This window comes from Ochotona curzoniae, unplaced genomic scaffold, assembly GCF_017591425.1.
Source record: "Ochotona curzoniae isolate NIBS_2020 unplaced genomic scaffold, NIBS_Ocur_1.0 scaffold_4506, whole genome shotgun sequence".
Classification (NCBI taxonomy): domain Eukaryota; kingdom Metazoa; phylum Chordata; class Mammalia; order Lagomorpha; family Ochotonidae; genus Ochotona; species Ochotona curzoniae.
This window is the reverse complement of record NW_024467119.1, coordinates 49611914-49638773: the sequence shown is the minus strand read 5'-3', so window position 1 is coordinate 49638773 and position 26860 is coordinate 49611914. Positions and strand designations below refer to the sequence as shown.

Below are 26860 nucleotides of genomic sequence, written 5' to 3'. Positions count from 1 at the left end.
ATAATTTAATGCAGGAAAAAAAAAGATTTTTCTTGGTAACCCTAGGATGCTGGTACTAAAATGGGCTTAACTATGCAAAGTAAAGGATCCAGGAAAGAATTACCAGAGAAACAATTAAAAACAAGATTCTAGGGCCCGGCGCAATGGCGCCATGGTTAAGGTCCTCACCTTGCACGCCCGGGATCCCATATGGGCGCCGGTTCTATCCCGGCAGCCCCACTTCCCTTCCAGCTCCCTGCCTGTGGCCCAGGAAAGCAGTCGAGGACGGCCCCATGCTTTGGTACTCTGCACCCATGTGGGAGACCTAGAAGAAGTTCCTGGATCCTGACTTCTGATCAGCATAGTATCGGCCGTTGCACTCACTTGGGGAGTGAATCATTAGACAGAAGATCTTCCTCTCTGTCTCTCCTCTCTGTATATCCGCCTTCCCAATAAAAATAATAAAATAAATCTTAAAAAAAACACAAGATTCTACATGAGGGAACAGCATTGTGAGGCAACAGGTAAAGCTGCCTCCTGAGACACTGGGATCCCATATGGAGGTTCATGTCCCACCTGCTCCACTTCCAATCTAGTTGCCAGCTAACACTCTGGGAAAAGCATGCAGGATGGCCCAAGTGTAGGTCCCTGCCATCCACATGGGAGATCTGGATGAAGCTCCTTGCTCCTGCCTTTAACTTGGCCCAGCTCCAGCCATTGCAGCCTGGGGGAGAGTGAGCCAGTGGACGGAAGATCTCCTACTGTATCTCCCCGTCTCTGTAACTCTGACTTTCAAGTAAATAAATAAATAAATCTAGTCCTTTATTCTTTGGGAATATAGACAACAGCTACAAGCAATTATCAAATGAAAAGATAACCGTTTCGGCTATGTGACATACTGAACTCTATTTTGGCAATAAGCCTTTGACTACAACAGAAATTACAAATGTTATAGAAAAAAATAAGAGAGAAAAAGAAAAACAAAGGGAGGAAGGAAGTATTATATTAGAATTCTAGGAACTACACTGAATCTGTTCCCTTTGTATTAATAATTCAATAACACACCAAAAAAATGGTTTAAAAAAACCCAGCAACAATTGTACAATCTTAAACATAGAAAGCCAAAACACACTCTCTGAGTATGAAAAAGTGAGATCAACTATTAAACACATTCTAGGTACAAGAAAGCCCTCAAACATCTAAAATGTTTAAATTGTGTAAAATAAAACTGCCCTCAAAACATAATTGTATAAAAAGCAACAGATATCATATACTTATGCTAAAAAGAGCCTAGTTATACATAGTATCTCATTTAAAAGTTACTATAGCTTTGGCCCAGAATTATTAGGTTTATTCTATTTACAAACTAACAATTAGCCTATTACTATTTCATAGATGGGTCAGAGACAAAGGCCTTCCATTTTTAGCTAACTAAGCAACAAAGTGCATTGACAGGGCCTGTGCCAGACTGCCTCTTTCAAAAATACCTAAAACTTTAACTACTCAAATACCTTTATCATACCTACCCAAGAAGTACTCTGTCAACAGCTACATTGGTAGAGGAAGAAATCAAAAGTTTCCATGGTCTTGCATTTCCAACTGTAGGAATTTCACTCTTTTCAAACAGCTGTACAAAGAACAAAACTACCACTGCCAGCAAATAACTCTTGCCTGCTCCAAAGACACCTAATTGTTTTAAAGGAAAGGGAGAAACAAAGACAATAGCAATTTTAAAGTTTCAGAAAGCTCAGTTTCAGGGCCACTGTGATGATTAATATTAGTTGTCAACTTGAAGAAGTTAATAAATACTCAGAAACCTAGAAAAGCATTATTTTGGAGTGTGTCAGTATTTGGGGTATTTCCAGAGAAGGTTAGCGTGCACTAAGTGAGCGATGAGTGATCCATTCAGTGTGAGTGGATCCCCAGTCAGCCAGGGCCTGAGGATAATAGATATAAAACGTGAGTTGAAATATCCCCTCTACCTTATCCTGCCACTATGAGAGCTGGGACACAACTGGCTCCTACCTTGGAATCAGAAGTCCAACCTCTCTTGCCTTTGGACTCCAGAATTTACACTTGTGACTCCTAAGATTCTGAGGCTTTGAGCTAGGATCCACGAGTTACACCACTGGCTCTAAGACCTTTGAACTTGAAGTGAACTGCTCTTCTACCATCTCTGTTTCTCTCTAACCTGCAGACAATTTGTTGTGGGACTTCTCAGTCTTCTAATTGCAAAAGCCAATTTCCTAATAAATCCCCTTCCATCTGCTACATACATATTCTATTGTTTATCTGTAGAGAAAACTATTACTTCTACCTACTTCCTTCTATTCATTTAATTAATTTACAAAAATTGAGTGTTCACTATATGAATAAAGGATAAAGATAAAATAACCAAAATATCCCTAACTTTAAAAGACCATAGTCTACTTAATTTATGTAAAGGATTATTGATAACTTAATATTATGAGTCACAGTGTTAGAAGGACAAACAAGAAGAATTTCTGCTTTGGTGGAAATGGGAATGCTTTCTAAAAGTAACAAAGCGCAGAACAAACTCACGCCATCTTTGTCTCTCAGATATCCGGACTGTTTACACAAAGGATCACTCTAGATAGAGGTGTGACTAAGTATGCAGCTGTTAAAAGAACCTGAACAATTTCTACATGGCCTACAGCAAACAGATCAGCAATGAAGTAACTAGGGACCATCACATGATTTCCTAAGAGTTCTGCTTGCTATTTCTCCAAGTCTAAATTTTATCTTAAAAAAGGCCATATCATTGAAGGATCTGGGGCAATGGGGTTCAGATTACGTTTTAGAAAGATTACTTGAGACAAAATATGGAGAAAGTTACAATTAAAGGCAAATCAATGAGAAAGTTACATGACATAATCATAATAATAATCCATATGAATTTACTGTTTGCCACGTGCCAGGCATTGCTGTAAATCCTTTACCTCTGTACACTCATCTAGCCCTCCAACCTAATCAGTAAATGTTGCTATTCCCATTTTACAGAAAAGGAAATCAAAGCCAAGATGTAAGCAATCTATCTAAAATCATACGGCTACTCTTGTTTATCTCCCTCCCTCTGTTGCTCCACCGTTCATAAGAAAGAACAGAAGAAGAAGAACGAGAAGAATCAGAGAGAATCACTTCATCTTGGGAGAAGGAATAATCAAGTATCTAGTTTGATCTGCAAGGTCAATATGATACAAACCATCAAAATATGGAAACACCCAAGATCTACTTTGCACCAAAGGCCTGTCCAAGAAAATGAGCTACAGAGGTAACAAAATCCAGACAGAATACTAACTGTGAAAAGGAAAAATTGGCACAGCACCGGGAGAGGTAAGAACAGGTCTATACTTCAGTAAGCTGGAGCAGGCACTACACTGGAAGGAGCTTCTGTGAATAACTCCACTTCCTGTTTTAGAAGCAGGATCCATTTTAGAGAGGGAAAGAAGGGACTGTGAGACTAACAATGGTTTATAATAGTACTGTGAGGCTGGGAGAACAAGCTGACTAGCACTCACACACTGCTCTGCTGAAGTCTACTATTAATGGAATACAATGTCTTGTAGATCATACTGAATGCTTCAATAATGAGAGTAAAATGCCATGCATTCATCAGATACTGTTAATTCTTCCTACAAGGGCATTGAATTCTACCATATTTTAACAGTTTAGTAAAGTGGATTCTGGGCTCACATTAAAAAAAAATCTCCTTAGAATTGTTCTGGATACCTGCGTATGAAATTACATAGGACCATAATAAGCTACAAAAGCTTACATAAAAGTATATTGACCAGAATTGCTTTTTTGCTTCTTACCATGTATGATTGTGATAGGAAGAGTATGACTCCTCACTTCCTTCACTTCTTCAAGAATTTCGTGGGAAGACATCATCTGAGCTATTTGAATTAGAGCTGTCGCTTGATCCTCATTTAATCTGTGTACCTGAATTAACTCATGAGCTAACTGCAACGTTGCTCCTTGGTTGAGTAATTCAAATTTTGTGTTGATATCTGCAAAGGCTGGTGGGATAAATCTTCTCTTATTAATTCTCTTGTTGCTGACTGTGGTTGATGGAGACCTAGTAATAATGCAGCAAATAAAATCAAAGAAAATTCTGAGATTTTTGAAATAAGTGACTCAGATCTCTTCATAACTTAGGCTTTATACAAATGCAGAAGGGCATTTTATTATAGGAACAAATGCCAGTGTAAAGAAGGCTGAAATAGAAATAGCATTTGTTCAAAATCTATTATGGGCTGGCACAATATTAAACATTTTATATATACATTGATGTAATATCCATAGTAATACTAGGAAAAATTGAAAATAGAGATAGTAATTTCTCAACCAAAACTAAACCATAATTAAGAAGTGGACCGGGGCCAAGGCTGTAGTATAGGATGCTAAGCTAGCAACTGCAGCGCTGGCACCCCACATGGGTGTCAGTTCAGGTCCCAGCTGCTCAACTTCGCCTTCAGCTAACTGTGGCCAATGGAAGACAGCTCAAATCCTTGCACCCCTGCACCCATGTGGGAGCATATGGATGAAGCTCCTGGCTCCTGGCTCTGGCTGGCTTATCACTGGTTACTGAGGTCATTTGAGGAGTGAATCTGTGACGGAAGATCTGTTTCTTTCCCTGCCTCTACCTTTTTCTCTGTAATTCTATCAAACAAAGTCAACATTTTTTTTAAAAAAAGTAGATTAAGAATAATCAACACCACCTTTATTTCAGGGAAAGTACAATAAATTACACTGTCTTATTTCCACTGGTTAAACCAATGTCAAGTTGGATAAACATATAATGGAATCAACTTATTTGAACTGTAATTTCACTATTCTGAAATATATAACATTCGAAATTGGAAAACACAGTTTTTTCTATCATTTATTATCCTCAATGCACTACTACTTCCCATGTTTAAAAAAAGGATTTGGTGTTTAAGAAATTAGAAATAAGATGCTGGTGTTGTGGCACAGCTGGCTAAGTGCAATGACAACATCCCATTTTAGAATGTTAGTTCCAACCCAGCTGCTCTACTGCTAACCCAGCTTTTCCTGCCACATGTGCCGGGGAAGGCAGCAGATGACAACTCAAGCACTGGGGCCCCTCCCACCCCGTGGCAGGGGAGCTCAGGAGGATTTCCTAGCTGCTGGCTTTGGCCTCGCCCAACCCTGGCTGCTGCACCATTTTGGAAGTAAATCAGCACATAGATATCTCTTTCTCTCTTTGGTATTTGGCTTTTCATAGAAATAAGTAATTTTTTAAAAAGAAATTAAAAGTAAGATATAGGCAATTTCAAGAATATAATTAGCATTAATAAATACAATGAATTTAAGATAAAATTTTCTATCAATGTTAAATATTATAAAGTATAAAAAGTCAAATGGATGAAATAATAAAGTCAACACTGAAATAATCATTTAAGAAATTATCTCTTGATAAACGAAAAAAAATTGAGGTAATGCTTGAGTCCAAACTATGATAAACAAAGGAATACAATTAATGTCATGATGAAAATTTTCCTTTCTTTTTTTTTAAGATTTATTTTTTATTTTTTTATTGGAAAGGCGGACATACAGAGGGGAGAGACAGAGAGGAAGATTTTCCGTCCGATGATTCACTCTCCAAGTGAGCGCATGGCCTATGCTATGCCAATCCGAAGCCAGGAGCCTCTTCCGGGTCTCCCACGCGGGTACAGGGTCCCAAAGCTTTGGGCCGTCCAAGACTGCTTTCCCAGGCCACAGGCAGGGAGCTGGATGGGAAGCGGGGCTGCCGGGATTAGAACCGGCACCCATATGGGATCCCGGGTGTGCAAGGCAAGGAGCTTAACCACTGCGCCACTGCGCCATGCCTGAAAATTTTCCTGTCTTAACTACTGATCTCATAGTCTAAAAAGATAATTATCTCATTACAAAATCTTTGCACTGTAATTACATATTCACATTCGCTTGCATACATAATAACTTACATTGTTAACAGGTACTGAGTTATAGGAAGAGTAGCTGGATTGAAGTAGTCCTGAATGTTTTTCAGAGTAGTCAGCTCAGTACTAGCATTACAAACCAGTAATGCATGGACCATAACTGTAGAAAGGATGCAGAAAATTCATTGAATGTAAGTACAACGGACCATAAAAATCCTGCCTCACATATCCATATGTTAGATCAGAAATCAACTAGTGAATTAGTCACATGACATGAACATATAAGTAAGTGCAGAGGTCTTCAAACTTCTAGCCATCAACTACTCTCCTACTTGCTCAACCATTTTATCGAAGAGTACCTGTAAGTTGTACAACTTAACTCAGATTTGAACTTTCAAATACAGGATGGCTTCCAGGAACCCCAGATGCCAAAATCTGTACTTAACTCCCTTGTATAAAGCAGCATAGCATTTGCTTATAACCAAAGTACATCTTTGCATACACTTTTAAATAACTCTAGATTACTTATAATACCAAAATACCATGTAAATAATGTATAAACAGGTATTACTCTGATTAGTTTAAGGAGCAATAATGAGGAAAAAGCTCTGTGTATGTTGAGTCAACGCAGTATCATTTTCTGACTATTTTTCATTAGGAAACAGATGCAGAACCCATGGGTGTGGAACACAACTCTCACCATCAAAGGAATAAGAACAACATTTTTGAGAAAATGCACAGTATCTTCCTTTACTCAGCATAGCATTTGTGCTGCATAATGGTACTTGGGTAATTTTCATTTTCTTGTATTTTAAAAATTATTTTAATAGAAGTATTAGCAAAATTACAAAGAAAATATTGGTGACAGAATATGAAAGGATTCACATAAAAAATGACAAATGACAAGCCTGTGGAGCTTTCTGCTATGGCATATAAAGTTGCCATCTGCTATGCTGGCATCCCATATTAGTGCCAGTTCAAGTCCTGCCTACTCACTCCACTTCTGATCCAGCTCCCTGCTATGCACTTGGGAAGGCAGCAGAGGGCAGCACGAGTGTTTGTGGGAGACCCTGAGGTTCTGGGCTCTTGGCTGTGGCCTGATCAGCCCTAGGTCACTGCGGCCTTTGGGGAAGGAGCCAACAGATGAAGATCTCTCCCTTTCTCTCTCCCTCTCCACCTCTGTATAACTGCATTAGAAACAAATAAATAAGTGTTTTAATATATATAGTGACAAATATTTACTGAATTAGGCTCTTATTGGACTTGTAAGATTGGTTGATCCATTATATTCAGCTAAGAAAGAAAGAAAACTTAAAAAGTAAAAACATGCAAAAATGCTGTAAGTGTCATGAAATATTAACACCCAATGCTTAGTTAGGTATGGATTAAATTTAATCATCAAATTAATCCCAGAGATTAAAACAAACAGGGAAATTTATAGACTCACAGAAGTAAAAGAAATTCAGCTTACTAAAGTTTTTTTTTTAATTAAACGAAAAACATGGGGCCCGGCGCAGTAGCCTAGTGGCTAAAGTCCTCACCCTGAACGCGCCAGGATCCCATATAGAGGCCTAGCACTGGCAGAGTATATCAGTGAGTCAGTGGAGAGAAGATCAGATCTTCCTCTCTGTCTCTGTTCCTCTCTGTATATCTGATTTTGCAATAAAAATAAATAAATCTTTAAAAAAAATAAAAAGCACCGTGTTTAAAAAAAAAAAGAAAAATAGGGACGAATGTGGTGGCCTTGCACTACGCCTTGCACATGCGGGGATCCCATATGGGCGCCGGTTCTAATCCCAGCAGCCCTACTTCCCATCCAGCTCCCTGCTTGTGGCCCGGGAAAGCAATTAAGTATGGCCCAAGGCTTTTGGACCCTCACGGGCATGGGACACCCAGAGGAGACTCAAGGCTCCTTGCTTTGCATTGGCTCATCTTTGACCACTGTGGCCACTTGGGGAGTGAAACAGTGGACGGAAGATCTTCCTGTCTCTCCTCCTCTCAGTATATCTGACTTTACAATAAAAATACATAAATCTTAAAATAAAAAAAGGAAAAAGCTGTTATTGTCTAACTAAGAATTTCTTAAGACAGATGATAAGGTATCAAAAATCATACTAGGTCTGCTCAACCTTAAAAAGTCTTTAAGACCTTCTTAATGTGAATGTAAACTGCCTAATAAACATACAACAAATTAAGAGAAACAGAACTGGATATAAGAAACTTTGAGAAAATTCTCATTTTATGTCTATACTGTATTAGACATAATATAGTAATAATATTTAAAACATAATATAAAATATATAAATCTAACAAATGTTTATATTTTAAAAAATCAGATACATAATGTATAAAATTCAATTTTAACAAAAACATACGCGGTAGTTCACGATTTCATTACACTGTCAGTCTCAGGGACCTGAATTCCTGCTGGGTTTAATCCAATAATCTCACACACAGAATTCTTGCTGAAAATGCATCCCAATGTAAATACAAATTAAAATGGACGTGATAATACTTACTGTTAGTGGGCCAATTAGAAGGGAAATAGCCTTTCAAAGGCAACAGCTCAACTTCCTTGAGAGATGATGGTCCAAAAAAAGCACTACACGCAATGAAAGTATCCTGCTCAAAGTCTAGGGTTTTGGAAACTACCCAAAGATCATCTACAAAGACAAAATTTTTTTCCAGCTTTATTGAGGTATGAGTGACCGAAAAAAAAAAAGCATATTTATGAGTAAGGTATAAAGCATGGTGCTTTTTAAACATAGATTTATTCACAGTTATGATGAAACTATTACACTTAGCAATCAACAGCATGGGTTAAAAAAAAACCACTAAAAATCCATTAGACTGCTACATACCTTCCACAGAGCAGAAACTAAAATAATCTGTTATATAATAGGTCACAAATAGTCTCAAATTTTTTTACCCAGATACGAAGATTAACTAAAGCAAATCTTTTTAGCACCACTGTGCTTGACCGAATTTAAAAATCTGTTGTAATCTGTAGTTTCCCTGTCACTCAACTGGCGTTCCTCACCTACCAAATTTTATTCCCTGGCAGTTACAAAGCCTTCCTGCTTCTGCTGCTGCTAGCTAGCACAGTCTTAGTGACCATGCTTTCATTCAAGCAAAATACTGGCTCCACTACCACACAGGCCAGAACTTGGGCTTCCACTTGTCTCCTTTCATGGGTCCTAAATTTCAAGCCTGTTACAATTGCTAAAATCACTGTACCTTCGACCTCTGAAGCTGCCTCCCAACATTAATGAATCTACTGCACCCATCTCTACTGCCACTGTAACCACCACTCTCTTAATCACCATCAAAGCCACCATAACCACTGATGTTTCCTTTACAACCAAAGTTGTCATGGGCGCCAAAAGAATCTCCCGTGCAATCATCACAGAAATTTCCAGAACCACGGTGGACTCTTAGGGTGCAATGCTTCAACAGGGCTTTCTTCAACCCAGAGTTGTGACTTTTATAGGATGTCAGTCTCAACCACGGACTTGTGGCAGTCAAGAGGAACAAAAGCAAAACCTCCCTCTGCCATTGCCTCGGTCATGAGCTCAACCACTTTGACTTTCCCATACTGATTAAAATAAGCTGAGGTCTTGCTTTCAGTAAGCTTTTTAAAAAATCTTTTAAATTTTTATATTGTTTCATTTCCTTGGAAGGTAGAGAGAGAAAGAGATAGGAGACAGTGATGCAGGGAGAAAGGGGAGCAGGGAGGGAGAGAGAGAGAGAGAGAAATTGATCTTCCATTAGCTGCTTCATTTTCCAATGGCTACAATGGCAAGGGCTGGGCCAGGCCAAAGCAAGTATCCTAAAACTCTATTCTGGCCTCAAACATAGTTGGCTGAAATCAAAGGACGTGGGCCATCTTCAATTGCTTTCTCAGGCACATTAGCAGGGAGTTGGATCAGAAGTGCAGCAGTCAGGAATCAAACCAACACCCATATGGGATGCCAGCACTGCAGGCAGAAACTCAACCTTCCCTGCCATGCCCCATTGGTATTCTTGGAATCATGGGGTTTTTTTTTAAGTCTTAAAAATATTTTTAAAGCCTTTTAGAAAACATCTAATTTATTCTATAATAATTTACAATATATAGTAATATTAAACCATATTTTAAAAAATTCTATTTGAGGCCAATATTGTGGTATAGTGGGTTAAGCTGTAGCCTATAAAACCAGCATCCCATAAAAGTATTGATTCAACTCCCAGCTGCTACATTTCTAATCCAGTTCCTTGCTCATGTGTCTGGGAAACAAAAGGAGATTGCCCTTGGGCCCCTGTATCTACATGGAACACCCAGATGGAATTCAGGGCTCCTGGCTTCAGTGTGCCCCAGCCCTGTCCACTGTGGCTGCTTGGGGAATGAACAAGCAAATGGAAGATTTCTGTACATCTCTCCTCTTTCTCCTTCTCTTTCCACAACTCTGCCTTCAAAATAAATTAATGAATCTTTAAAAATAAAAATGAAAATTTTCTTTACTATAAACAATCTAGAGGTAAATGAAACAGAACTAAGCTTTTACCAACATGATCAGCTCAACTTACCTTTGCTATACACTGAAGAACTTTCTTTCCTACTCAGCTTAAGATAAAGTCTGCTTTTTGATTCATTATAAAAGTCAGGATTTATTGTAGTAAACTTTTTTAGTTTCCCATGCTTTCTCTCAAAATCAAATCCTTTTCTGAAGAAAGAATAAAAATTAATTAGAATAGTTAGGTACAATTTTACTAAATCTTTAAAAAAACATCTTTATGTTTTAAATCTTTAAAGCATATTCTGTCAAAACGAAAAAATAAATTTCACGTACTGTCATCAATTTCAAAAAAGCCAACAAAACTATCTAAAAACCAGGGCACCTCAGTTTCTGTAACAATAAAAAGAGAATAGTAGTTTTCATTATCTCCATTTCTTTAAAATTGTGATTATATTTTATTACTTACTTACTAGTTTTTGAAACATTTTATTTATTTGAAACACACAGCAAGAGAGAGACAGAAAGGGAGAGAGAAAATCTATCCAGTGGCTTACTCTCCATAATGGCTAAGGCTGGGCCAGAGCAAAGTCAAGACCGAGCAACTTCACCCAGGTCTCCCATGAGTGCAGGAGCCCAAGCACTTCAGCTACCTTCTGCTGCTTTCCCCAGCACATCAACAGGACACTGGATAGAAAATGGAACAGTTGCGACTTGAACAAGTGCTCACATGAAAAGCAGTACCTTAACTTGCTGCCTCACAACACCAATCCCTGTTGTGTGATTTAATGAAACAGAACATGCCAAATGCTGTGAAGAGAGCCTAATGTCAATAACCTCCCAATAAATTTTAATTAAACTACCACACAAATGACCATTATATTTAGTACTTGAGTAATCACATTCATTTTTATCGGGAATTTAGATTTACAGAGAGAAGGAGAGACAACTAGAGATACAGAGAGAACTTCTACATTGGTTCACTTTTTAAATGGCTGCTAACAGTCAGAACTGAGTCAATCCGGTGGTCAGGAGCCTCGTGCCCCATGGGGAGTGTAGGGTCCCAAGGACTTGAGCCACCTTTCCCTGCTTCCCCAGGCACAATAGCAACGAGCTGGATTGGAAGTGGATCAGCCAGAATACAAGCCAACACCCATATGGGATGCCAGTGCCACTGGCAAAGGCTTAGCCTTCTATGCCTTAGCACCAGCCCCTGAGTAATCATATCTTTGTAAGACATATTTCCAAAACAGCACAACTATATTTTATAAGCTATATATTCCAGACTTGCAAATAACTACTTATCTATTATCCTTACAGCTAAGTTATTTCTGAAGCCTTTTTGTTAGGGTTTCCCTTAGGATTGTGAAAAAATAGCACAGACTACACATAAAAATGGTTGCCAGAAACAGTATTCTGGAATTGCTGACACTGACATTTAGAAGAGGCCAACTATAACTTGAAAGACCAATTTTTCAGACAGAAACTAAAGTACTCTTAAGACATTTTTCCTAACAAAACCTCCTTTAAAATTGATTATAGGGCCCGGTGGCGTGGCCTAGTGGCTAAAGTCCTCGTCTTGAACACCCCGGGGATCCCATATGGGTGCCAGTTCTAATCCCAGCAGCTCCGCTTCCCATCCAGCTCCCTGCTTGTGGCCTGGGAAAGCAGTCAAGGACGGCCCAAAGCTTTGGGACCCTGCGCCCATGTGGGAGACATGGAAGAAGTTCCTGGATCCTGGCTTCGCATTGGCATAGCATCGGCTGTTGCGCTCACTTGGGGAGTGAATCATTGGACGGAAGATCTTCCTCTCTGTTTCTCCTCCTCTCTGTATATCTGACTTTCCAATAAATAAATAAATCTTTAAAAAAAAATGATTACAATTGAGCGAGTTGCTAGCCTTATAAAATTACACTTAGTAACATTAAACATACCTCACTAAAAGCTGGCATTCCTCATACAGCGGAATCTTTTGACTTCTTAAGAATACACCAATACTCTTAATATCCCTTAAAACCAAGCTAGATTTAGATTTTTCCTGCGTTGAAACTCCTGGATCCACTTCCTCAAGCCACTTGAAAAATTTACATTGATTAGCTTTGGGCCCATCACATGTGTAAAAGAGACGACCCTAAGAGAAAACAGTCAAAATTAAATGAGAAAAATATTTTTGTAGGCCTGGCATGATGGCTCAGTGCATAAAATCCTTACCTTGCAAGTGCCAGGATCCTTACGGACGCTGGTTCATGTCCTGGCTACTCCACTTCCCATCCATCTCCCTACTTGTGGCCTGGTAAATCAATAGATGATGGGCCAAAGTCTTGGGACCATGGACCCCATGTGGGAGACCTCAAAGAAACTTCTGGTTTCAGATCAGTTCAGCTCTGGCTGTTCCAGCCACTGGGGAGTGAACCAGCAGATAGAAGATCTTTCTCTCTTTCTCATTCTTTACATAAATCTTCCTTTCCAATAATAATAATAATAATAATAATAATAATAACTTTTTTGCTTTTCTATTGTTTTGTGTTATGCTTTTCAAGAATTTTTAAAAAGGCTTATTTATTTGAAAGGCAAAATTACAGAGAAAGAAAGAGGTATCTTCCACATACTGGTTCCCTCCCCAAATGGCTGTAATAACTGGAGCTAGCAGGGTCTAAATCCAGGAGCCAGGAGTTCCTTGAATCTTCCACATGGTACAGAGCCCAAAGATTTGGACCCTCCATTGCTGCTTTTCTACACACATTTGCAGGGAGCTGGACCAGAAGTGGAGCAGTTGGGACTTCAACCAGCACCCATATGGGATGTCAGCATCCCAAGCAGAAACCGTACCCACAATGCCATAGTGTTAGCCCCTTTTCAATACTTTCTTGATGACTGTTTGGTAGTAATGTACTCAAGTAAACTGTCATTACATCATATTATGCTGAGAATGAAAGCTTACTTGAACATTAACAACAAATTCAAGATTCTTTTCATGCCAAATGATCATTATAAACTATTTGAAAAGTACTGACACAACTATAACATCTTACAAATTTCATTTTACCTTTTCCCTCACATGTAACGTACATTCAAATACATACACACAAGAATATAAACAGAATTTTATAACAAAACTTAGATAACAATACATTTCTGCAACTGAACTCTTATATCCAACATGAGTATTTTTTCACATTCATCAAATTATTTTAAAAAGCAGAGACTTCTGTGACTACAAAAGATCTTATTATGATTATACTATTATTTAATTCTTGCTTTACAAAAATTTATTTTTATCTTTAACTGCTACATAAAAAACTGTATAAACTTAGGGATACCACATGATGCCCCCATACATGTATATTAGTGTGGAATATCCTATCAAGGTAAACATATCTGTCTCCTAAATCTTCAATATTTCATGATAAAAATATACTTCTTTTTAGGGTTTTAATTTTAAAAGAAAAATACATAGCATATTATTATCTCTGGTCCTTCTGCTGTCCCATAGAACACCAAGAGTTCTTAATCTTATCTATAACTCAGTTTTTCCTTTTTCCTCAATATTTTCCTTTCCTTTTCACTCCTCCATTTTACCCAACAATTAAATTTAAAATTTACACACTCAACTTATGATGAAGTGGGATGTACAAACACAAGAGAAAAACTGTATTACTATGAACAAAAACATAGTGTTACAAATAAGCAAAAGCCATCCATCAGCAAAAGTTTAACAATCTGACTTCCTCCAAAATATATTACCATCAACAAGTTTAGAATTTCTCTTTTTATAAGTCTACTAGGTTTTCCAGTTACTAGTACTATAATTTACTTAGTAGCCTAGCTTCTACCTTTTCCTTAAGGCACATTTCTGCATCTTCTAAGTCCTTAAGTTGGAATTTATTCCCTAAGTGTTCTCAGTTTGTGCACATCCCTCCTGTTTTATCAATGACTGCAATGCATTACAAATATTGCTTGTGTTATCCTCTGCTTACTACCATTCAGTAAATTCCTAGGAAGCTGAAGGTTAATTTTTTTTTCCCCTTACTTCTTTAATAAATAAAGACAGAGACACAAAGAGCTCCCACCAATGGTTCCCTTCCCAAAACCCTGCAAAGGTCAGGGCCTGGCCACATGTTAACCAGGAGCCAGGAACTCCATCCAGGTGGCAAGAATCTAATCACCTGAGCCCTCATCTGCTACCCACTAGGGTATCATATTAGAGGAAGCTGGAAGCAGGAATGAAGCTGGGACTTGCACTCCGAATAGGGAACCATGCAGGCTTTTTAGCTACCAGGCCAAATGCTGCCTGTCCCTTGAAGATTGATTTTAAATCATGATTTTGTATCTTAGAACATATGTTGTTTTTATAATAATATATGGAGAATTTGCCATTTATTTTTCATGCTATATATCATTCACTCTTTAAACTTGTCACGAGGGACCAGCGGCATGACCTAGCGGCCAAAGTCCTCGCCTTGACACGCCCAGATCCCATATGGGCGCCAGTTCATGTCCCTACTGTCCTGCTTCCCATCCAGTGCCCTGCTTGTGGCCTAGGAAAGCAGTCGAGGATGGCCCAATGCTCTGGGATCCTGCACCTGTGTGGGAGACCTGGAGGAGGTTCCTGGCTCCTGGCTTCAGATTGGCACAGCACCGGCTGTTGCACTCACTTGGGGAGTGAATCATCAGATGGAAGATCTTCCTCTCTATCTCTCCTCCCCTGTATATCTGACTTTGTAATAAAAATAAATAAATCTGTAAAAAAAAATTGTCACAAAGCAATAAAATATTTTTATAAGACAAATATTTTGTATGATTAGGGAAGGAAGTAGAAACTATACCTTATTTGGACCTTCCTTTTTTACCATAACAAGTTTTGCAGGTTGATTATGATGGCAGGAGGGTATATTATTATCCAAATTTTTCAGTTTCTCTCCTTTTGATGATGTATAAAATGATATGTCAACTTTTGAAAGAGCCTTGTGCAACCTGTATGCCATCTCAAAAAGCAATATATTTAAATGTTCTACAAAAAAAAGATACAGTTAAAATTAAACACAGAATAATTTCATGTTTATATCATAAATGTGTTGTTTATCAATCAAACTTTAAAACAGTTTTAACCAAGTCAACAATTACATATAATTGTTTTTTCTTTTAAGGATTTATGTATTTCTTTTGTTGGAAAGTCAGTTTCACAGAGAGGAGAGAAAGAGAGAAAGATTTTCCATTCACTGGTTCACTCCCCAAGTGGCCACAACGGCCAGAGCTGAACCAATCTGACACCAGAAGCCAGAAGCTTCATCCAGGTCTTCCACACAGCTGCAGGGTCCTAAGGCTTTGGGCTGTACTAGACTGTTTTTCCAGGCCATAAGCAGGGAGTTCAATGGGAAATAGAGCCACTGGGATATGAACCAGTGCCCATATGGGATCCCAGGCTTGCAGGGTAAGGACTTTACCATGTTGGGGCCCACATATAATTTTTTTAAAGATTTATTTTTATTTTTTTATTGGAAAGGCAGATATACAGAGAGGAGAGACAGAGAGGAAGATCTTCCGTCCAATGATTCACTCCCCAAGTGAGCACAACGGCTGATGCTATGCCGATCAGAAACCAGAAGCCTCTTCCGGGTCTCCCACGTGGGTGTAGGGTCCCAAAGCACTGGGCCATCCTCGACTGCTCTCCCAGGCCACAAGCAGGGAACTGGATGGGAAGTGGGGCTGCTGGGATTAGAGCCGGCGCCCATATGGGATCCCGGGCATGCAATGCGAGGACCTTAACCACTGCGCCACTGCGCCGGGCCCACACATATAATTTTTTTAAAGGCAAGTTTTAACCTTACATTTCAAACTCTTCAGACCTAACCATGTAGCACACTTAAAATTTTCCACTAAAACATATATATATATTTAAAATATATATAAATATATATAAGTATATATATAATATATGTAAATATATAAATAAAAATATATATTCTAAATATATATTTTAAAATATTTTAAAAATATATATATAATTTTTTAAAAATCCATTTACTGTATTTATTTGAAAGAGAAGGATTTTCTATCTCTGGAAGATCTGCTGGCTTATCCCTCAATGCCTGCAACTGTTTGGGCTGAAGCAGGCTGCAGCGTAGAGGTCAGATTCAATCCCAGTCTCCCACATGAGCAGGCAACCAACCCCAAGAGCCAGCACCACCATTCGAACTTGCAAGAACCTGGAATCAGATGCAGAGTCACGCACTCTAACATGAGATGCAGATATCCCAAGCAAACTGTAATATGGAAGATTTTCTTACTAATTCCTGCTTTCAAAAAATATTTATGTATTTATTTTGAAAGTCAGAATTATACAGAAGGGAAGAGAAAAAGAGAGAGAGAAAGAGAGTTTCCACCTTGGGTTCACTCCTCAGATGGCCACAATGACCAAAGATGGGCCAGGACTAAAAGAGAAGCCAGTCTGACAAGGGCCCAAACACTTAAGCCAATCTCCACTGCTCTTTCCAGCCCATTGGCAGGGAGCTGGTATACCACAACACCAGAGCCATTTTACATTTTTAAAATTCGATTTTGGTCTAAAATTTGGTCTAAAATAAAAGTTCCTACCACAAGCTGGAGTATACACACAGAAACTAATAAACCTCAAATTGCAGAATTCAATATGAACAATCTTAAGACATTATACTTTTCCCACAGTTGCATTACTTATATTAAGCATCAGTCAATCACAACAAAATGAGTCATACCTATGATAGAAGAGGTAAAAATCTGCTTATAATGAGCAGGAGACTGAAAAACAGCTGGTATGTGGATTTTCCTTTGGGGAAGATAAGCTGATTTTATCTTCTGCCCACTTGGGAAACACAGCTCAGAGTCATTTATCTCCTGAAACAGAATAATTCCTGTTAGTACAACTCCACACACTGCTCACTAATAAGCAAATTATTTCTCACAAGTGTTTAAGAAAGCCTATTTGTTTTGATTTCTAAAAGTTCTTAAAATTTTCTAATTTTAAATGGCAAACCAAGAATAACAAGAATAGTTATGTATAGCACCTTTTTCTAGATATTTTAGCTTTCTTGTCCTTGAACAGATATTTTATTATTTACAAGCAAAAATTTAATTGATTTGATTACAATCAGCAATAAGCTGCCATTTAGGATGCTCACATCCCATATTGTAGTGCTTGCTTTAAGTTCTGAATACCCTATTTCCAATTTAGTGTCCTGAAAATGGGCCTGGTAGGCCACAGTTACAGCCAAGTAATTAAGTTCCTTCCTACCACCCAGATGGAATTTCTGGATCCTAGCTTTGGTCTGGCTCAACACCAACTGTTGGAAGCTCTGGGGGAGTGAACCAGAGGATGGAAGATATCTCAGATCTCCACAACACCCCTGTCCTTATTTTCTACCTCCCCCTCTATCCCTCTCTTCCTTTCACATAAATAATTTTTTTAAAAATCACAACCAATGTGTGACAGATGTACTTTTACCCTAATAATGATCTGCTCAGCAAAACTGAGCTGACAGTCAAAAATAAAAACAATTACAGTTACAGAATATTGGAAGTAGCAATGGAAACAGAAAAATCACAAGTTAGCAAGCTTCTATTTCAGCCAGACACTGCACAATATACTCTGAAATATTTATGTTAACTTGATTTAATGTTCAAAGTTGTCAATAAAGATTTGTAACTCAAAGGTGACAACGTAACTACAGCTAGAGTTCTTTTTTTTTTTTTTAAAGATTTAGTTTTATTATTTTTTCATTGGAAAGGCGGATATACAGAGATGAGAGATAGAGAGGAAGATCTTCCGTCCGATGATTCACTCCCCAAGTGAGCGCAACAGGCCGATACTATGCCAGTCCGAAGCCAGGAGACTCTTCCGGGTCTCCCACACAGGTGCAGGGTCCCAAAGCCTTGGGCCGTCCTCGACTGCCTTCCCAGGCCACAGGCAGGGAGCTGGAAGGGAAGCGGGGCTGCCGGGATTAGAACCGGCGCCCATATGGGATCCCGGGCGTGCGAGGCGAGGACCTTTAACCACTTGCGCCACCGCGCCGGGCCCAGCTAGAGTTCTGATAGTCTTAACCACTGCGCCACCACGCCAGGCCCCTGATAGTCGTAAAAAGGGCTATTTACTCCAAGAATAAATTTGCCCCATAAGTAATTTTGGTACTTTTTTGTTGTTGAAATTCAGACAGTAAGTATTTGAGAAAAATGCACCAAAAGACTGCTATAATTCCTCACCTGAAACTCTTTTACACTGTTGTTGAAGCAGGCAGACCCTCCTAACATTTTTTGAATTTTCTCAGTCCTGGAAGCTTGCTTTAAATTCAAAGAAAGTGCTGTCTTTCTGGAAACCAAATCTCGGCTGCTAACATCCTGCTGCTCCTGATAGAGCATGCTTTTCATCATTTGCAAATGCACAGAGTCTAATGAGATGTCATTCACAGCATCACTCTGCATTTCATCTGTGCCACTAAAATGCAGCCCAGAACCCGTCTCAGCAAAGAAGCCATCTGTTACTTTCTGATCCACTCTCTCTGGAATAGTCAAGTTGTACTGGGATATGTTCTGATATTTCAGCCATTTACTCTGAGTAAGTTTATTATCAAGAAGTAAAACATCCCATGGAGTCATTTCCCTAGATTCTTCAGAGAAAGAAATTTCACTTTTGTCACCAAACCCGAAGCTACAAGGAACTGCTGACTCTTCACATGAATCGAAAAAGGGAGAAACAGAAGATTCTTGTGTGTCGCAGTCAGGTACATAGGGAAAAGCATCTGATTCAGGTGGCCCATCAGCAGGTGGCAAAGTGATAAGTGGAACTCGAGTTCTACTTACTAATGGGAGCCTTTGAGTATTCACAGTTTGCAGAGGACTGGCCTTTTTCATTCCTAAAGCAGACAAAATACTGATAAAAATAATGTACTGATGATTTCATTACCTGAACTTTAGAAAAAATAAGTACACACTCTCCCCTACAGATAATACATAGCTTCATCTCCTTTTTGAAAAAAATAATAATAACAATGGTTTACTCTCAACAGGTAAAAGCACTGAAATTCTTTTAAGGTCAACTAATTTGTAGTCATTTTTAAGAATCTTTTCTCTTAAGTGCCACACACACACACACGACATTTAAGTTTGCAAAGCATTTAGTTTGTTTTTTAAAAATATTTATTTATTGGAAAGGCAAAGTTACAGAAAAGAGGGAGACAGACAGTTCTTCCTGATGGAGCAAAGATACAAGTCTGACTCCTCCATTAGATTTCCCAAGCACAGTCTCCCCACTCCCTTTGCATACTTTTCAACAGACCTTTTGCATCTGGCAGCCATTTCATAAGATGCCCCTAACCTTCTTGCATTTCCTTCTGCTTTCTCAGGGGGCAAAACCTATCATGTTTGAAAGTGCAATCAAAAAGCCATTGCAGCCCTCATACATTTCCCTATCTCTCTGCCTTTCCCCAATCCTCAAAAACATTCCACAACCCTAGGACTATGAAAAGTCTGGCCTGTTTAGGAACTGAGGCTTCTATTACCTGCTTTTTCTGTCCTCATGTTGTAGCTGGTCTCCTCTTTGGATTTATCTCTGACAGTAAATCCAATTTGGCTCTGAGTCCACCTCCTGTCTTATTGCTCTGTGATTCTTTCCTGACACTTGCATCCACTATTTCTCTCCCAAATGGTTACAACAGACAAGGCAGGGCCAGGGTAAAGCCAGGAGTCAGGAATTCTACCCAAGTCTCCCCCATGAGTGGCAGGGAATGCCTTCCCAGGGGCATTAACAGGGATGTGGATCAGAAGGAGAGCAGCCAGCACTTGAACAGCGGCTCATAGAGAATGTCCTCATTACAGACAGTGTCTTAACATACTGCACCATAACGTCAGCCCCTCAAAGTACTTTACCAGCCGAAAAAAAAAAAAAAGTATGTATCATTCTCATTTTCAGGTGAGACTACAAAGGTATCATATCTACCCACTGGCAGAGTCAAAATAAGATCTTCAGAACCTTTCTGGATTTGGAATATAAACCTTTGAATAATATCCCTTCAACAGAGACTGAAGTGCATGGTTCACTTACATAACAATATGATTGTGTCTTCCCTTATATATTTATCACACTGATGAAATATTTTGTTCCCTTTAGAGTAAGGAGGCCTTTAGCTTGGTATGTGATAAGAGATTATGTTAAGATCAAGCAAAGGCATTTATGAGATTTTCACATTCCTTTCCCCTGGTAAAAGAAAGGGCTAATAGGAGTTGTGCTATAAGGTGACAGCTGTAAAATATATTGATAATGGTAGAAGACACAGAGGTCAGAGATGAGAAAGCTGAGGGGAGAAATAAGAAGGAACTACAAGGGAGTATTATACTTGCAACAGATATCTATAGCAGAAAATCAAAAAGGAAGGAATGGTATGAAAAGACCTCAAGAGTTATGACACTGATTAACATATTTAAAAACATCATTTTATTTGGACAGATATTAACGCAATCTGGTCACCAGGAAAAGTTCTTGCTTTCAAGGATTCCTTAGAGAATTCTAGCATGAAGTCTTCATCTCTTGTGTTCCGAGAGAAAGTAGAGACAGGGCTCAATGTGTGTTCTGATGATGTCACCTGTCCAGAAACAAACAAAACTACAGTCTGTAATCTTATTATTATTACCCTATTGTCTGAATGAATTCTAGCAATCAATGTTACAAAAATTACAATTGAAACAACATCTTATAAAGCTACGATGGGAACAAAGAACTACAATAAATCTTCTTCCAAAAAGAACAGCATAAAATAAATTCTGTATATCCGTCTTTCCAATAAAAAAAATAATAAAAATAAATCTTTAAAAAATAATAATAAATTCCTTAGTGCCCAGCCTAATTGTGCCTTGGGAAGGCAGTCAAGGACAGCCCAAAACCTTGGGACCCTGCACCTATGTGGGAGACCCAGAAGAGGTTCCAGGCTCCTGGTTTCAGACAGGCTCAGCACAGGCCATTGCGGTTACTTGAGGAGTGAATCCTCAGATGGAAGATCTTCCTTTCTGTCATTCCTTCTCTCTGTACATCTGACTTTCAAATAAAAATAAATAAATCTGTAAAAAGAGATGAGAAAAAAAATAAATTCTTAAAAAATCAGCAAGAAAAATGGAAAGTAAACTACAGAGCGTACAGTCTTGACTTATTTGAAGGTTCTGTTTCTTAGACTGATCAGGTTACAGACTTGGCTCTGAAGATCAATTTCTAGTCTAAGAGGCTCAGGTGAAATCAGACTTCACATATAAAACTGAGAAGATTTAAATGCCACATACTCAAATACTGATTAGTTTTCTCTTACAGGGCTTACCTTCAAGATGTTCTAACAATCATTTGGATAATCATTCTTTTTAAATTATTAATTATTATTATTGCTTCTCGGCCTTTGGCTAAGATCAAGTGTGGTAAATTACTAATTATTAGACCAGAAGCTGAAGTTTTTATCTGCAATAACTATGATAACAGATGCTGGTTAAGTGATCACACAGTATCAATGTGAGCACACAGGTTATAGTCGACCTCATTGATCCCATTTGTGAGAACTAAATTTTGAAATAATTTTCTAATGTTTATTTGCACATATGGGCCTTTAAAAATGGAATCATATATTTAGTTATGCATTCTCAACTGCAAAAAAAGATATTCTTCCCAGAGCAAACTGCTAGAACATTATCTCGAAACTGAACAGTCATGTAACTTGCTATTCATCTCATTAGAATAGCATTTAATTTTGATGCCAATTCCTCTAGAAATTTAATTATCTTAAAATCTAATATATCCTTAATATATGTACACATACTGTATACATGTATTATATTTATATTTGTATGTTTGTATGTCTATATGCATATATATGTATTTGCCATTTGTGCATATACATATAATATATGTGTTTATATTCATATATATTTGTATATCTATGCATACATGTATATTTGATATTTGTGTACATACATATAATGCATATATACATATGATGACATCTGTGTATATGCATATATATACACATACATACATATGCATTTTATATATGTAATTTGTAAAAGCATAGAAAACAATAATAAAAGTTCGAAGGATTTCACCAAACAAAAATGTGTTTTTAATGGGAGTAGGATAAGGAAAGGGCTCTCTCACAACTTCATATTGGTCTTAATAGTTTGAACTTCTTAAAATGAGTATACTGGTATATACACGACAATAAGGATTAAAGGTTTCAAGGTGGGCATTTTGCATAGCAGTTAAGATGCCACATGGAGGCCCAGCAGCGTGGCCTAGCGGCCAAAGTCTTCGCCTTGTGAACACCCCAGGGATCCCATATGGGCTCTGGTTCTAATCCCAGCAGCTCCACTTCCCATCCAGTTCCCTGTTTGTGGCCTGGGAAAGCAGTTGAGCACAGCCCAGTGCTTTGGGACCCTGTACCCACGTGGGAGACCCGAAAGAAATTCCTGGCTCCTGGCTTTGGATCGGTGCAGCACCAGCCATTGTGGCTCACTTGGGGAGTGAATCATTGGACGGAAGATCTTCCCCCTCTGTCTCTCCTCCTCTCTGTATATCTGACTTTGTAATAAAAAACAAATAAATCTAAAACAAAAAAGAAGATGCCACATGGTACAACTGCATCCCAGATTGGAAATGCCTGGGTCCAAATCCCACTGTTCCACTCTCAATTCCAGCTTCCCACTTGGGGAGCAGCAAGTAATAGGTCCAATAGTTTGATTCCTGTCCTCTAAGTGGAAGACCAGGATGGCATTACTGACATTTGATTTCAGCCTATCCCAGCCTCACTGTTTCCAGAACTGGGGAGTAAATCAGTACATGTGCAATCTGCACGTATGTGTGTGTATATATGTATAAGATATCTATCCATGTGTGTAAGATAAAGAAATATTTTAAAAGCGTTTCTTTTTAAGATTTTTTTTTTTAATTGGAAAGACGGATATACAGAAAGGAGAGACAGAGGAAGATCTTCCATCCGATGATTCACTCCCCAAGTGGCTGCAACGGCTGCAGCTGAGCCAATTCGAAGCCAGGAGCTTCTTCCAGGTCTCCCACAAGATTGCAGGATCCCAAGGCTTTGGGCCGTCCTCGACTGCTTTCCCAGGCCACAAACAGGGAGCTGGATGGGAAATGGAGCTGCCAGGATTAGAATCAGCACCCATATGGGATTCCGATATGTGCAAGGCGAGGACCTTAACCACTGCACCATCGTGCCGGGCCCAATATTTTAAAATCTTAAAGTTTATAAATTCTTAAAAATTTTCTTGATTAGTGATAGTCTCCTGGTATTGTGCTAGGAAATAAGGATGTGACAATGAATATTTACAGTTACTTCACTTTAATGGTAGGTACAAATAAAAAGGGAATTATAATATGACCGTTAATAAAAGTTCTACTATATTATGTAGCTCTTACCATGTGCCACTATTTTTGTTTAAGCACTTCGTTTTAAAAATATTTGATTCTTTTGTGTTTAGATTTTTTGTAAGAGGTAGTAATTTTTATTGGTAAGTTAGAGTTACAGAGAGGAGAGAGAGAGAAAGATGTCTGCTCCCCACATGGCCACAACAGCCAGAGCTGTGTCAATCTGAATCCAGGAGCCTGGGACCTCTTCCAAGTCTCCTACACGGGTACAGGGTCCCAAACCTTTGGGCCGTCCTTGACTACTTTCCCAGGTCACTAGCAGGGAGCTGGATGGGAAGTGGAGCAGTGCCAGTGCTCCACAAAGCAGACAAATCGGTGCCCATATCAGATCCTGGCACATGCCATGCAAGGACTTTAGCCACTAGGCTACCACACCAGGCCCAATTTATTTGATTCCTATCAAAACCATATTAGGCAAGTGTTCTTATTGCCCACATTTTATAACTGAGAATATTCACAAAACTGTTAACCAGGTAAATTTGCTTTAATTCATCTATTCTATAAGTAGTAGAGTTGGGAGTCAAACCTAGAAAGTCTAGGATGTATTGTCCCTCCAATGAAATAGGCAATACTTAGTATTCCACCCAGTTCCATACTTCATTCTCCACAAACTTAACACAATTCTTCCTAAAATGTCTAAGTTCCATCATTTTGCATCTCTAACCAACACCTTTCAGTAGCTCCCAAACTCAAGGTACAAAACAGCTCCTGCAGTGGCCTCGGCATCCCAACCTGAGTAGGACTCGTACCTCCCCACTGACTCTGGTTCTGTCACTCACATCTCACCCACTGAAGTCACAACAGCCTCCTTGCTCTTAACAAACCAACTAGGTCCTCACCTTGTAAGCGCCAGGATACCACATAGGCACTGGTTCAAGTCCTGGCTGCTCCACTTCCCACCCAGCTCCCTGCTTGTGGCCTGGAAAAGCAGTAGAGGATGGCTCAAGACATTGGGACCCTGCACCTATGTGGGAGATCAGGAAGAAGCTCCTGGCTTCGGATCAGTTCCTGTCATTGCAGCCACATGGAGAGTGAACCATCGGATGGAAGATCTTTGTCTCTTCCTCTCTCTGTACAGCTGTCTTTCAAATAAAAATAAATCTTTTTTAAAAAGATTAAAAAGATGCTTGCATTGTTATTTTCTATACTTGGTATGCTCTTCCCATACGTACTTTCATGGCTGTCTCTCCTTTCCTTTATTTAGGTTTTACTCCTGTGTCACATTTTCAGGCCTTACCTTATCTATGTAAGATTGAACTTTATTCTGCCTGTACTCCCTCTGTCCTCCTGACATAGTTAAATATTCTCCAGAAAATTTAAAACACACCAAGGTACTGTGCACTTTTGTTTGTCTCCCTTTAGTAGAATGCAGGAGCAGAATTCCACCTGTTTTTTCATAGGTCTGGCATCTGAAATAGTGTGCAATATCTTTTTAAAAACGATTATGCCATACACACAATATTCACTGTCTCACACCTCATTCACTGCGCACTCTACATGCGTTTCCCCCTTATTTCACCACAAAGACCCTGACGTGGGCGAGTGAGGTGGTGAGAAGCACCAACATTAAACGAAGCCCTAGAAGCAGGACCTTCATCTGGCAATGTCTTCACAAGAAAAGATACTAGAGAGCCCCCGCCCCACCTCCTGTCCCACCTCCTGAGCACACTGCCCCACCTCCTGAGCACACTGCCCCACCTCCTGAGCCCCCGCCCCACCTCCTGAGCCCCTGCCCCACCTCCTGAGCCCCTGCCCCACCTCCTGAGCCCCCGCCCCACCTCCTGAGCCCCCGCCCCACCTCCTGAGCACAGTGTCCCACCTCCTGAACCCCTGCCCCACCTCCTGCCCCACCTCCTGAGCCCCTGCCCCACCTCCTGAGCACACTGCCCCACCTCCTGAGCCCCTGCCCCACCTCCTGAGCCCCTGCCCCACCTCCTGAGCACACTGCCCCACCTCCTGAAGAGCACAGAGAGGGCACTCCTCTGCAAGCCGTGAACAGTCCTCACCAGGACCCAGTCAGTGAGGATCCTGGAGGACTCTCAGCCTCCAGAACTGGGAGAAAACAAAATGCTGTTGCTTAAACCACCCAGGCTGTGGTATTTTGTTACAACAATCTTAGGAAAATAACACACTTTTCCATTTTACTTTAGTCAATGACTTCATCGCTAAGTTAGAAAACCGAGGCTCTCCTCCCTTTTTACCCTGTTCATTACATGTAATTCAGCAATATCCACGCTTTCATATCCTACATTTAACTTGAACCCAGCAGCCACAATCCCTACTTTAAATCAATATGACAAAGGTTCTTCTTGACTTACTGAAGTCTCCCTATTTCAACCACAGTGCTCTTCTACTCTATCCTTCACACAGCAGCCAGTAAAACCTTTTTTTTTTTTTTAAAGATTTATTTTTATTATTTTTTCATTGGAAAGGCAGATATACAGAGAGGAGAGACAGAGAGGAAGATCTTCCGTCCGATGATTCACTCCCCAAGTGAGCGCAACGGGCCGATACTATGCCGATCCGAAGCCAGGAGCCTCTTCCGGGTCTCCCACGCGGGTGCAGGTTCCCAAAGCCTTGGGCCCTCCTCGACTGCTTTCCCAGGCCACAGGCAGGGAGCTGGAAGGGAAGCGGGGCTGCCGGGATTAGAACCGGCGCCCATATGGGATCCCGGGCGTGCAAGGCGAGGACCTTTAACCACTTGCGCCACCGCGCTGGGCCCAGTAAAACCTTTTTAAGTGAAAGTCAAAGCATACCATTTTTCTGCTTAACTCTTTAGTGACTTCCCTGTAGCACACACAGAAAAGCCAAACTCTGGTCCTAACCTGCAAGACCGTATGTCTGGGCTGGATCAGATCACCATCCAATGTCATTCAACTGTCATTTCCCTTTCACTCATTACAATCCAGCTACTATGGCTTTTGCTCTCTTTCTCAAACCCACACAGCTCTTCTCATGCTTACAGTGTTAACATTTGCTCTTTTCTATGCACGTATGCT

General features: G+C 39.6%; 1 protein-coding gene across 1 annotated transcript in view; it reads right to left on the bottom strand.

Moving 5' to 3' along the window:
* The window catches only part of ZGRF1 (zinc finger GRF-type containing 1), a 69441-nt gene that overhangs the window by 7858 nt on the left and 34723 nt on the right, over positions 1–26860 (bottom strand). Inside the window, exons 13-22 of the mRNA XM_040967208.1 lie at positions 20900–21027; positions 18653–19319; positions 17152–17290; positions 15244–15428; positions 12352–12548; positions 10491–10627; positions 8444–8587; positions 5970–6084; positions 3816–4078; positions 1506–1665 (exon numbers count right to left, since the gene is read on the bottom strand). Coding sequence (XP_040823142.1) covers positions 1506–1665; positions 3816–4078; positions 5970–6084; positions 8444–8587; positions 10491–10627; positions 12352–12548; positions 15244–15428; positions 17152–17290; positions 18653–19319; positions 20900–21027 — 2135 coding nt within the window. The remainder of the gene's footprint in view (positions 1–1505; positions 1666–3815; positions 4079–5969; positions 6085–8443; positions 8588–10490; positions 10628–12351; positions 12549–15243; positions 15429–17151; positions 17291–18652; positions 19320–20899; positions 21028–26860) is intronic.